Below are 13,577 nucleotides of genomic sequence, written 5' to 3'. Positions count from 1 at the left end.
TTAGCTTTTTTTTTTTTTCTTCTGCATAGAAATCACCACTGAAATGAACAAATAGCTTTGTATGGGCGCTCCCATAAGACACCGATACAAAAGGGAAAAGCATGATCAGATGGTTCATAGGAGGAGTGCAAAAAGACCAGAAGAACCACAAGATAGGATTGTACGCATGCAAAGCTACAGAAAACAAACATTCAAAAAGGTAGTCTACCCTTTGGTTATAAATGAAAGCCACCAGAAGACTAAATAAGTGGATTTTTCCCCCAAAAGGACAGCAGAAGCTTAAGTTTTAAATCAGTCTGAGAAACATTAGAAAAAAAGATGCTAACAAGTCTTTGCCTTCAGCATTACATATCTCATCCAGCTACAAAAAAAAAATCTGGCTTTTAATGAAAGTTCACAATTCATGACTACAAAAGAAAGTCTGAGAACATGCTGTACCTGGGCTGCCATTTTTGAATGAAACTTCTGAAGCTGAGCATTCAAAGCATTATTCTGCTCTATCAGCTCCTTGTAAGAGAGCACAGAAAGAAAAGCAGGCTGAGATCTGCAGCTAGTCAACTTTTGCTAGGATTAGCTCTTAGCCATGATTATGTTAGTAAGAACAGTTTAGCATTTACATTTCAGACACTTTTGAAAGACACTTTTTCTCCCCACTAAGATCAATCAGTTTGAGTGGAAGCACAACAACCTGTTCTGTATCAAAAGAAAAGCATACCCTGCCCCACTGCACACCGTTTGGTTTCCCTGAAGCCCTCAAGAGCTGTGTCCACACTGCCTCTCACCACTTGATGCCAGGAAAACAGATCACTCCAGAAGAGCTCACACAAACATCAAAAGGTATATGGCTGCTCTTCGAGGGTGTTCCCCAGACCATAGCATCATTTCACAGCTTGGGAAATCACCTGGCTCGGCACATTTCCCTGACTTGCCCAGAGTGCTGCTCAGGTCTGAGATGGCCCCAGACCTCCTCATAGCACCACATGCAAGGTCTCATTCATAAATTGCCAGATAACAGGCTGGACCAGTTTTCTCATTTGGTATTCAGTGGGAAAGCTTTACCAAAGCAGCACTTCAAGGATATTACTGCATTTCCATAGGCACAAAGTGGAAGGAAAAAAACCAAACCCTTAAGATACTTGAGCAATACTACCTGCACCTGCATTTGCAGGGAGTCCTCCGCAGTAGCTCTCTTTTGCTCAGCCTCCATTAACTGCAACATCCTCTGCTCCAGCTGCTGTTTTGACACCATTGTATCAGTAAGTTTACTGTGCAAGCTCTGGATTTCATTGTCTTTGGCCACAAGCTTATTCTGCACATCTGCAGCAGAAATGTCAGGATTTTAATTCAGAACTAAATATTTAACTTTGGGGGAAATAATTTTCACTGTAAACAGGCAGGCTGATTAGAAGCCTTATTCCAGAAAGCCAAGGTTCAGCTCTCCCATCAGCATTCAACTGGTATCACAACATATAATCTCCCCAGAGTGCTGAAGCAACACAGACTTCCACCTGAGCTTTACTCAAGCCATTTACTCAATAATGCCCTTCCTTCACAAACCACAACAGCCAGATCACTGCAGTAAACATTATTTGGAAATTTTGCTATACGTGCCTTGTTGTGCTGCTTCATGTTCTGCTGTTCTTTTCCTGAGATAAGCCTGGATTTCTTCCCATCTTCTCTCTGCTTCCTGCTGCTGAACCTTCACATTGAAGAGAGAGTTGATGAAAAGAAGTCTAACCTTTTTCATTTTTGAAGCGTTCAGAGTGCATCTCTTTGGTGCTATTCCCAAAACATATGGCAAAGTAGTAAAACCATTTCTTGTTTCCATTAGGACACATCAGAGAGAAAAAGTGCCCTGTAATCCTCCTCCCAGAGTAGTTTAGCCCATTAATTTGAAAGGCAAATTGTGAACAGGATTTCATTATAGACTCTTAACAGGATGGTTTCTGTTATATGAAAGTGTAACATCTTTGCCCTGCAAGTTCAGCCTTAACACCAGAAGCCAGAGTAGCCAGGCATCACACAAATCTGCATTTATAATTAAAATATGTCTCAACTCTAGGTACCAACTCTCCATCTGCAAGGGCTAGAGGCAGGGAGAACTTCTGGTAACTAAGACAATTCCAAGTAAGAAAAAAGTAGCATGCTCTGGATTGGCACTCTCGCCCAAAAATGCTGTTTCTCTTCTGGGGAAAAAAACAAACAAATAAAAAACCACACAAACAAAAGACCTTTTCTTCCGAAGAACAGGAAAGAGATGCATCCAGAAGCCAGTCCATTTACATTTTAACTCTTTAAAAAAAAAGTATATTTAAAAACTTAAACATTTAAGCAAAAGCATGTAGTTTCAAATAAAAATCACACAAGAACAGCACTATACGGATGAACAGCTCCAAAATACCAAGTCTTGCTGGAATTGTAAGCTCACAGAGAGCAGAATTCAGTATCACCAGTTAAACTTTTTAAAGATATTTACCTAGAAGGGTAAGTTTAAATTCAGTCAATCAAAATCCAGAGTACTGAATAAAAGCATTAAATAAGCCCATAGGCTGGCTCAGCCTATCTGAAAATAGATACTTGCACATATAAAGACGACAGAGATTTAGCAGCCAGGGAAATAGCTAAAGTGATTCTTGCACACCTCGCATCCCCCCGATTCAGAACTTGGCTCAGATAAAGCCTTGAATGCCACGACAGGCAGAGAAAATCCAAGTCACCTTTAGCTGAGCAAGGGCCTGCTCTGCATTCTTCTTCTGAAGCTCCTCTTGCTGCAGCTTACTGGTCTTCTCTCCCAGCTCATTCACCAGCCTAGCATAATCCTGGCGCAGTTTGTTCAGTTCAGCCGACTGCCTAAAAATAAACATTTTCAGGGGTTTGGTTTTGTTGTTTGTTTGAGGTTTTTTCCCCAAAAAGCACAGGCCACAACAACAGGTACTTAAGTCAACACCAAGTCTTGTATTTGCAGCCAGCAGGCTGTACTGGGCGTGCTGTTTTTTCACAAGGCTTCATCCTAGGAAAGGGATGAGGGTCAGAGCACAGCAGCTACAACCCACTGAGTCAGAAACAAAAGGTCAGCAATAAGTCAGAAGCATCAGTTCCTTTAAAAGGTTTGCAAACTGATGGACACAATTTGGACAGGCTTATAGAAACTAAAGAGGCTCAGCATAAGCAAAGGTCTCACATCGAATTCACATTCCTTTCCCCTTCCCATAAAAGATCACTGATCTCAGACCTACTTAAGACTGTTCCTCCTAGACTACTGACTGCATGCACATCTTCAGACTACACAGTTGCCTCCTGGCCTCGATTTGTACGTTAATTTACACGTTAATTTACAAAGATATCCAATTCACTCTCTCATTTAGGGAAAGAAGATGCATTTATATAGCCCAAGGGAAGAATTTTTTCACTTAGACACAAAGAGGAGCCTTTCAAAAAGCATTGTATTTTTACCTTAAGTTTTCCTGAATTAAGGATTTTTCAAGATAACTTTCTAAGAGATAATGATGCTTCATTTCTACAAACAGGACACCTAAAATCAGGGTACCAATACCCTTCTTCTTGTTACATCAACCTGCCCTGGCAGAACATGCACAGGGAGCAGAACACACCTCTGCGAGGCTGCACTTGGCAGAGCAGAAGCTGTTAACAGGAAGGTCCACACAGAAGCTGCATCTCTGCAAGAACAGCATAGCCAGAGAAGAAAATAAAAAGCCCTTTCCAAGTCCTAACAGCGGTTTTAACATTCTAGCCTCCGACAGTAACTGCTGGAGTAACAAAAAAATCAAATATCTGAAAAAATGAAGTGTTGGTTTTGCTTTCTAGAGGCAGAAGCCTACTGGCAGCAATTCACCTGTCTGACTATACACCTTACCAGGGTGCTCAGCTTTTACCACAATACATACAGTCCTCTCTGCCAGCTCTGGAGCAGCCTAAGTCATAACTCACAAAAGACAAAACCTTGAGATGCCTTTTTTGTTTCTCCAAACATGTGCAACAGCAGCAGATAAATTCAAGTGCCATCCCAGCAGTATCATTAACTGTGGGGTGTTGATATTTTTTTCTTATTGCAAGACTGATTTATAAATTTTAGAGCTGCTGTTTTCCCAAGAGGCCAGCATCAGCACGTCTCCTAAAGGCCCAAGGGAAAACATATATACCCTGCCAAAAACACCTACTGTGGCTGAGCACTTCTTTCTGCTCAGCACCTACTCCCTAAAAGCTCACTCAGGCTTTAAATTGATAAAAGACAGTTACCTATTTTGAAAGCATTGTTCTTAATTGAAATACTACCTCCCCAGCCCCAAATATGTGTGTTCGTAGTTTAACCACAAATTCAGAGACAGCCAAGGAGATGGAAACAAAAGGAGCAGAAGCCAGACAACTCTTCAGGGGAGACTTAAAAACACACAGAGCTCCAAGTAGCTGTTAACGTACTTGCTCTCCATTTGATTGGTAGAAGTACTGACAGCATCTCTCAGGATACCATTTTCCTGCTTCAGGTGGCTTATCTCTGCCTCCATCTGCTCACGGAGTTGCTGGAACTGATGGGGAAAGGAAGATCAATTCCAAAAAAGATTAAACTAAGGAGCAATGAAAAAAACCCAACAACTTGTAACAATAGAAAAGATATCACAATAGTTTAAGTAAATAAAACTAAGTGGATTTTTTGGGAGAGGGGTAGCTTTATATCCCTCTTCATACACCCACTCTTAATTTAAACTGTGCAACTCGGACCCTCTTGCTCAAGTAAACATTGGTTTCCTTTTATACCAGTGTATCAACCTATTTATCAAAGCAACATTTTTCATTTGTTTGTTTAAAAGACCACACAAGCGTTACTTAGGATACCAGCTGCTCAGCTGTGTAACTTTAGATACTTGTCAGTAACTGGATACCAATATTTTACTTCTCCAAAGGGAAATAAAGCAAGCTTGCTGTGAATTAACATTAGAAGTTTACAAAGCCTTTGAACAGAGCAGAAAAAACCTAAAACAAGTAACACACACAGATTATAGCATGTAAACTGCAAAAGGATGGTCCTCATCCAATATCCTGAAGTCAAAGACTATGAAACAGATCCTTTATTTAGTTGATAATATGCTCTGACTTCATTTTCAACATGGTTCCAAACTGAGGCAGAAAGAAGCCCTGATAACCTAAGGCTGCTTCAGAATACTGCGAAGACAGGATTCAAAGAAAAAAGCAGACTCTGCATATACTCTGCATATACTCTGCATATAAGAGCATAGCTGGTCTCACAGCCCAACAGTCTGCTTTGAAAAATCCTCAAGCTCATACAGCTATAATACTTGCTTCCTTTACCAGTGCCAGTTTGTAGATATGGCTGACACCGTTTCCAAGACCCAGTTTCACTGAATGGCTGACTGGCCAATGAAGATTTTCTATATAAAAAAAAGCAAACAAATATTTGCCTAACAGCCACAGCAGCAGACAGCAGCCCCTTGTAGGGCAGCCACCTCCAGCTCAGCACAACTACATGTAACAAGCTGGTCCTCAGATGTTTTTGGGGGACCTCTTTCCCTCCTCCCTCCCCCCTTTTTTTTTAATGCCAACAAATATACAAGATCCCAACAGAAGAGGGGCATAAAACGCATGTAACTGGAAGCTTTGACAAATTTCAGCTTCTCCGCAACGCTACAGCACATCAGCAGGGGGAGCAGAACCAGAGCGCTGGTTCCGCCGCACAACCTTTCTGCTGCTTTGCCTGTGCAGCGTTTGCACAAGCTACTCAGTCATGCCCCGATCTCCTTCACCCTCCCCAGGCAGCCGTAAGACACTCTCGTTATACAGTTGTCTATACAGGGCTCAAAAAGAAGTTGTCTCTGCTCAGGAGAACGTAGTTCTGCTCCAAAACTGCAGAGATGCTACTCTCTGAAGTGCTGAGACAAAAGATTGGGTATCAAAGCTGGAAAGTTTCACATGCTGGGCTTGATGCTGTGACATTCATATAGGGGAAAAAAAATAATAGAATGTAAAATCTAAGCAGCAGTCAAGCTGGCATAAGAGGGGCCATTTTTCATAGAAAACTTCAAGTTAAAGTTTTTAATCTGATAAAACACACTCTTTCTGAGGTCACTCCATTACAATGCAATTTCAGGAGAGTAACAAGGGTCTTAAAAAAAAATTGTGTCTGCCCTTCAAATACTTTCAGCAGAGTACTCTCCCAAGCCATGGTATTTCTTGTATATTACATTACGTTGTCAACTCTCTATTGTAATTTTAAAAGTGAGATTTATCAAGCGGTAAATGATCATCAGCATTAGTGGCTCTCTTAAGTTGAGCATTTCAATTAGATTTTACACTGTAATTGAATAATACTACAGCAGAATACCACGAAGGAAAAGTAACTAGATCAGAGACTGGCTGCTTAGACAGCCCTGATTTACAGAGTACGGAACTCTGAGATCACCCTGTCTTTCTTCCGAGTCAGGAAACTGCCACAAAGTTTCCCCTCCCTCATGCAGATGCATTACACCACCAGCTACCTGCACACTGCATAAAAGGCCCCGAATTCACTAGTGAAGCCAATTTCTGTGTGAGCAAGTAAAAAATGCTGCACCCCAGCTAAAGCAATGGTTTCTCAGCACTGATCTGCTTGTGCATGAACGTCAGCTTTAACTGTTTTGGTAAAGCATTTACCTTTATCTTCATCTGCTGAGATTCTTGGTAACTAACATGTATTTTACTCTGAAAAGTGCCGTGCTCCTTTTCTAGCGTGATGATGTGCTCTCGCATTTTTGCTATAAGCAAGCCATTCCTCTCCTTTTCTGCAAGCAGCTCCTTGGGCAGGAAGTAAAAAAAGGGAAAGAAGTCATCTACTGCTCCTTTCTAGAGTCTAAAAGTTGGTGTTTTAAGACAACTAAAAATACAGCAAGTGTTCATCAAACTAAGATCAGCATCAATCTTCACTCAGAGAAATTCCAGCATTAGACCTGACCAAAACTCCAGCACCTTTATGAGGATTTAGGATCCACATCATTTCACATTTATTAAAAAGAGGTCTGCGAATTTAAACACCGATCTTCTGTTGTCCTAGAAGAGCTGGAATCTTATTTCTATCAAGTTTGGCCAAATTACAAAGTCCTAACAATTAAAAGCACCGGTATCACACAAGCCAGAGCTTAGATTTTCATCCCGAGTTTAGCAGAGCTGAAGAACAAAGGTAAAGAACTGTGACAAAACAACAGAGCATTTTGGAGCAAATACTTGCTTTGCAGCAGATTGCAAAGTCAACAGTTTTGCCCAAGGAGATAGGCTATATTCGTATCCAGCAACAGTCAGAGAAGCCCTGAATCCCACCAGCATGATGCCCTATTATAGCTTTCAAGTGAAAATACACATTGCTATTTAATCATTTATTAGCCCATAATTCAACACAGACACCCGAGAAATCCACGGAGCTGCTCCCGTGCAATAAAAATGCACTTGCAGTAGTAAGCAAAAATATTAAATGTAGCTTGCAACAAGCTCCCATCACAGAACAAGGTATTTGTAGCATGTAAGCTTCAGTATGCAGCTCCTTACAGTGCCAGGGAGCCTTGGCACATACTTTAAGTCTCTAAATTATTAGCCTGAATAACCTTCGCTCTTCAGAGCAATTCCAGCTTTTTCTGCATCCTAATTTAAATAAGAGCTATTCTGTTTCTTAGCTCCAACTTACTAGCTTCAGGAGGCTCTTCCCCCTGAACGAAGTAAGCGACACCAGTTCCCAAGCCCATGATCAGGGAAGAGTTTAGGAATTGAGTCACATCAAAAGTTTCAAGTCTGCAAATACATTGACAACAGCTTGACACAAACCTTTCTCCATCATCCACTAAGATGTAGCAAAAAGAAGGGCACCAGGACATATTGCAGTTTTCTTCAACCCCTCCATCAATTCCACCACCCGCCTGCAATCCTCGCTAACCCAGCTACCCTGTCAAGGCAGTGCCAGAGATCCTGGGAAGATTAACTTTCACCTAGCTTGTGTTTTGCCAAGGAACTCCAAGGTCATGCACCTCTTGCTCTCATTTATCCTCTCAAGTTACCATCTTTATCAACACCCCTGCAGGAACATCTCTGCACCCTAGAGTCCCTCCCTCCCAACCTGCTGGCAATGTTTTCAGAGAAACACATTAATTAGAAGATAAGAGCTTTTTGTCAGTCGAGCTGAGCTCTTTCCCTTGTTCATCCTGATACTTTAGCACCGCAGCAACTTTGCTTTTATCCATTTTTCTCCCAACTTCTCCCTTCCCTCCCCCAATACAGATGGCAAAAAAACCCATGACCCCTACTTCTCCGCAGCTCCTACCCTGCCTTCACAAGCGCCACTTTGCAAGCGTTTTTTCCCCAATCACATCCACTTCCCTCACACCCAGGCTCCCTCATACATTCCCCTCTGCTTTCTCAGCAGGAGATACCTCCCCTCTTTCATTCTGCAATGCTGAGCCAGCTTCTTTTTCCCCCCTGAACACATCAGAAGCCCTTTCTCCCTACAGCTACATATTGACAGTCCCAAACCTCTTGATCCCATCCAAATACACATCTCCCTGTGCCCTGCCAGAAGCTCACACAATACCCACGCCCTTCTTCCCTTCTCACCTGCCATGGCTCCCAACTCCCATGTCCTCGGGCCATTCTGCTCCCACCTTTGTCCCACTACATCACCTTCCTGAGCCTAACGCCCACATGCTTCCAAACTAGCCAAAACATTAAGAATTCTGCCCACAAAAGTCTCCAGTCACTCCATATCTGCCCAATTATTTGTTCTGCCATAACTGCTTTCCTCCAAAACCTTCACAAAAAAAGTTTCATAAACTAGTCTTTGACAGTGGTGCATCAGCATCCCTGTAAATCTAAAGCAATCAGAATGGCAACTCAAGGGGCTAAGCAGGCATCTTCACTTTCTGTAGCCTCCTTCTTGAAGAAAACTGATGATTGTTGTGCCTAGAAGCACACAAGAATGTAAATGCTAGAATATGTACCTAACTAAAACTGCAATGCAGAAGAGGTGTTTAATATTTCCATCCCCAAAACAGTCTTATACTCATGACGGAAGTAGTTTTAAAGCAACCTTTTGAAAAGAAAAACAATCTTAGCAAATGAACTTTCCGAAAAAACTACTGGAAAATAACTGCATAAATACATTAATAGCATCATAAACACAAACATAGTATCTTGGTAAGCTTTCCCAATATAAAAAAATTCCACCTTTCAATTTATACTAAGCTCAATAAACCAGCAGTTGCTGGCTGCTAATCCTAGAACCCCTGCTCCTCTCCTACACCTCTCTCTATATGCATGAACCTCTTTACATTTACCTGGGTGAGCTGCTTGCACTGCTCCTTTGCAACAGCTGCCTCCTCCTTCATCGCAGCAAGCATTTTCTCCTTGTCTTGCAGCTGATGCACAGCTGCAGCCGACTCAGCCTTGCTAGCCTGCAGCAAAAGCACACCAAAATGATCATACATGCCAGAAGTACTTGCACAGCCCCCTAGCAAGCAGGAAACTTAAGAGGAAGAAACACTCCCCTCCTGCCCTCAAAACGTTCATCTGCAGGGCGTACATGGCACCACCAGTACCCAATTCTGCTTCTAGTGAACCCTGCAGTACAGATTTCCTAAGACAAGGAAATGCATTTTCAAATGCACTGAAACCAATTAAGAGAATAAATGGGCTCTTAAGGTGCTTCTGTGTTGAAAGAGAGCTGCTGTGGTGGCACTGGGGAAAACAAAGAACAGCCATTAGGAAAAATAAAGGATGAAGATGCAGAGATGCTGAATCATTCGATAATTGAGGTTGGAAGGGACTTCTAAGATCACCTGGTCCAACCCAGCTCAAAGCAGGTACGTTCTAATAGACTTAATCTCTTGAAGTATCTCACTACAAAGAGAAAAAGGCAATGCTGATCTGGTCTCTCCCTCCACTTCACAGGAAAGCTTCCAGTTGACATGATTATGTTTCTGCTGACACACTGACACACAGTTTCAGCGATACTACAGGGAACAGAACCAGAGGAGCAATCCCCACCGTCCTGCCACTTGTATGCTGGTCTAAAAACAAAGGAACTGCAGTAAGGGGCAAACCTTCTAAATGCTTGTGCTCAGACTTCACTCAACGAATTCTCATAACAGAAACAGCAAAGAAGTGTCAGTTCCATAAATGCACTCTGAATTTGTTTGCAAGTTCTCCTTCAGTGGTATCATATACGTATGCAGTACAAAACACACTGTCAGTGTCTTGCACGAGCTACAAATAGAAAAATATTCACATTTTCATCTACAGAAACCTACATGTTTTGGTTTCATACAAGCCCAGGAACCCATTCTGATCCTAGAGTTTTAGGCTTAACACCCAACCTTCCTTTAAAATAAAAAAATACAGCAAGCAAGCTAGCTGCTGTTCCAAATCAAACAGGCAATACCACTGCAAGTGTACCACTACTGGGTGAAACAAGGGCCCAGAAAGAACACGAAGTCTCTGTCTTGGAGGCTTTCAAGACCCAGCTGCACACATCCCTGAGAAACTTACTCAAATTTGAAGCTGAGCCTGTTTGGATCAGGTAGTTGGATGACATGACCACCTGAAGTCCCTTCCAACCAGAATTGCGTGATATACTTCTATAAAGTATTAACTGAATTGACACATACCCAGTTCTGCATTTCTGTTCTGGTACCATATCTGCAGAAGAATACAGAATTGCAAGACTTCAAGTGTGACAAACAGGATGTTACAAACTCGAAGCAACAATCCTAATGAGTCACGGGAGGCAGGAGTAGATATTTCTAAGATATTAGTGGTCACCATTCTCTACTGTCTTAATGCAAAAAGAGAGAACTGCTAAGCACTGGCACAGGTTGCCCAGAGACACCGTGCAGTCTCAGTCCCTGAGGGTTTCAAGCCAGTCTGGATAAAGCCCTGAGCAGCTGGGCTGACCTCAGAGCTGGCCCTGCTTTGAGTATGAGGCTGGACAACAAACCACTCTGAGGTCCCTTCCAAATCTGAATTGTCCTACAATCCTATGAAAAATATCCAAAGAAGTCAGCAGAGCAGAATGCATAGACTTAAAAAATGGAGATACTTGAAACACACAGAAATCAGATGATAAGTGCACAGCCACAGCAGCTTTTCCTTAATTTCTTGTATAGTTTATCCTGTGTACACAGTTGTGAAAGATCACTCCTGAAATTCACCAGATAGCCTTCCCCCACACACTTCAGCTGCAGAGCAGTCCTACTTTAGGTACCTTAATTCTCCATGGTTATGTCTGCTCTTTAAGAGCAGTCAAAAGCCATCAGCCTGTCTAGCCAGCCCATGGGATGGCAGATGGCAGCACACAGACATCTGACAACTGCTTCCTGCATGCAAAACAAGCACAGACCAGCTGGGAAAAGTCTTCCCAAGACAGAATGCAGGTATCACAATACTGCTATAGCCAATTTGACAGCATCTCTTTCCAGTTTCTGCTTATTTAAAAAGTCTTCTCTCCCCCACTCCCACAGTTATTCACCTTTTGCAAGACATCATGAATTGCACTGGATTTTTCCTTTAACACCTCCACTATGCAACGGGCCTCATCTTCAGTGAAGATCATATTCTTCATGGCCATTACAAAGTCTTTGAATTTTACTTCGGCATTCTCTGCAATACAGAAGGGAGGATGTATTTACTTTGGACACCATACAGAACTATTTATTTTGCCTCAAAACAGCATGTGATGGGGTATCGTTATGCATTATATTTAATTTCAGTCTGAAATGTCAAGAAGCAAGAGGTCATGAACATTCAGCAAAACCATCATCTCTCCAATTTAAATCTGATAACAACCTGCCAGCTGATAGTTTTGGGAAAAAAATCCCACCACTTTGTTTGTACAGTGGGTAATATTTATAGTGTTGCTAGCAAGATGATAAAGCATAACACAGATTTTGGAGGGGAAAAAAATAGCACAAATGTGAAAACTTGAAGAATACCTTCTAGTGCATTGTGACAATAATTGAAACTGAGCTCTCACTTTAAAGAACAGCCTGGCTCTCTAAGCAATGCGCACATGACAAGTGAATGAATTTAGAAACTAGCACATTTCTGGTTACAATATATGGGAAGCAGAAAAATATTCCCTCAATCTAAGTTTGGAAATGAACTGCTGCAGAAGGAGTTTAGCAGCAGGAAGGTAAATCTGTAAGATCCCTCTTAATTGCTGACTAAATGTTTAAAAAGACACAAACAAAGAAACACAATTCAACCAAACTATGCTCTAATAGGAATAAAAATCATTGTTCATATAAAAACTGGCTGCACATACATAGGTCATTAGGTGGCCCCCTAACTTCAGGGAATGGAAGCACAAGACCAAGGCATACAGCATCTCTGTCAGACATTCACCAGTGCACAAAAGTACGTGAAGGAATGGGAGGAAAAAGGAAAAGCTTAAAAGTAATGCTTGGTTCAGGAGGCGCCCCAAAGATCATGGAGAAGGGTCCACGTTTCTCACCACAGGTGCTGAACATACCATTGAAACCAAGATACACATCAAACCCAACCCCCTACAGAGTTTAAAAAAAAAAAAAAAGAACAAAAAAGTAGTAGTGACATTAAGTCCCTAAGAGACATTATCGAGCATAAAAATAAACCACTGAAACACAGAGTGAAAGCTGGGGGTGGGGGAGAAGGACTGAGAAGTTCTAGCACATTCTGTCCTAGTCCTACACGCAACTTAGTCTTGGCCACAGACATCAGATCACGTCATTGCTGCACTGACATCGATGATGCTGTTACCAGCAGTATGCCAAAATCCTGAGACAACAGTCCAGTTAGCCAACAGTTTATAGCAGCTTGTCCCAGACTGGTCCGAACCCTGTGCTCCCCGAAGACAGGAAGACCTTGCCCTTGCATCCAAGAAGCTTACAACCAGAATAGGGGAAGATTTCTATATTGGGAGGGCAAATCCCAGCTGACACAGAAGAATTAGGAGCTCATATAGAAGGTTACAGCTTGCAAAGGAAATGAGGATGGACAGGTGCACGTAGGAAGCTTTGATGTTGCAGGGCAGTGATGTGCTTCTATCTCAATAGCTGCATAAGAGAGCCTCAGGCAAGTGGGAATCCAATCTAGATACCACAAAGTTGCCAGGAAGCTTTCAAGCAAGCATTTTGGAAGACAAGTCTAAAAAGTTTCCAAAGAGTGCAACGAGTGACCAGGCAGACAATGCTGGAGAGCCAGGCTTCTGCACAAACCTGAGAAGAGAATCACTGCTCAGTCACTTGGCTTCTCCTCTCCAGCTGCCCACAAATTTGAGGGTCCTACCTCATGGCTCAGTATGTTTGGCATGCTTCGAACAGGTCAGTGGCCTACTTAAAGTTATAGGGTGGGACACAATGCTCATGAATCACTCCAGGCCTCTATGGGGGAATATGAAGAAAGAAAGTCTCCTGTCCCAATCAATTCCAACTACATTGAAAGGAAAATTCAAAGTTTTCCTGGAAACTGCCAGACTATCTCCACTGGCAATTTGCTTCTGAGTGCAACACGGAATCACCAGAGATACACACTGGCTGGTTGGCCCCAGCTAGCTC

The 13,577-nt window shown here is 42.2% G+C and overlaps 1 protein-coding gene across 16 annotated transcripts in view; it reads right to left on the bottom strand.

Annotated features, from left to right (window-relative positions):
- KTN1 (kinectin 1) overlaps nucleotides 1-13,577 on the bottom strand; it is a 78,029-nt gene that overhangs the window by 35,116 nt on the left and 29,336 nt on the right. For 12 of the 16 annotated variants that reach the window (XR_008747365.1, XM_055804970.1, XM_055804966.1 and 9 more), the window contains exons 5-12: nucleotides 11,513-11,643; nucleotides 9,324-9,440; nucleotides 6,664-6,804; nucleotides 4,438-4,544; nucleotides 2,718-2,850; nucleotides 1,612-1,699; nucleotides 1,151-1,317; nucleotides 439-507 (exon numbers count right to left, since the gene is read on the bottom strand). Coding sequence is in view for 15 of the 16 variants with exons in the window: in XM_055804970.1 (XP_055660945.1) it covers nucleotides 439-507; nucleotides 1,151-1,317; nucleotides 1,612-1,699; nucleotides 2,718-2,850; nucleotides 4,438-4,544; nucleotides 6,664-6,804; nucleotides 9,324-9,440; nucleotides 11,513-11,643 (953 nt within the window). In the remaining variant the exon portion in view is untranslated. The remainder of the gene's footprint in view (nucleotides 1-438; nucleotides 508-1,150; nucleotides 1,318-1,611; nucleotides 1,700-2,717; nucleotides 2,851-4,437; nucleotides 4,545-6,663; nucleotides 6,805-9,323; nucleotides 9,441-11,512; nucleotides 11,644-13,577) is intronic. The other 4 variants (XM_055804962.1, XM_055805030.1, XM_055805000.1 and 1 more) reach the window with 2 other exon arrangements.

The sequence above is a fragment of the Falco peregrinus genome, chromosome 1, assembly GCF_023634155.1.
Source record: "Falco peregrinus isolate bFalPer1 chromosome 1, bFalPer1.pri, whole genome shotgun sequence".
Classification (NCBI taxonomy): Eukaryota; Metazoa; Chordata; class Aves; order Falconiformes; family Falconidae; genus Falco; species Falco peregrinus.
The sequence above is the reverse complement of the archived record's forward strand: the minus strand, read 5'-3'. Positions and strand labels throughout refer to the sequence as shown.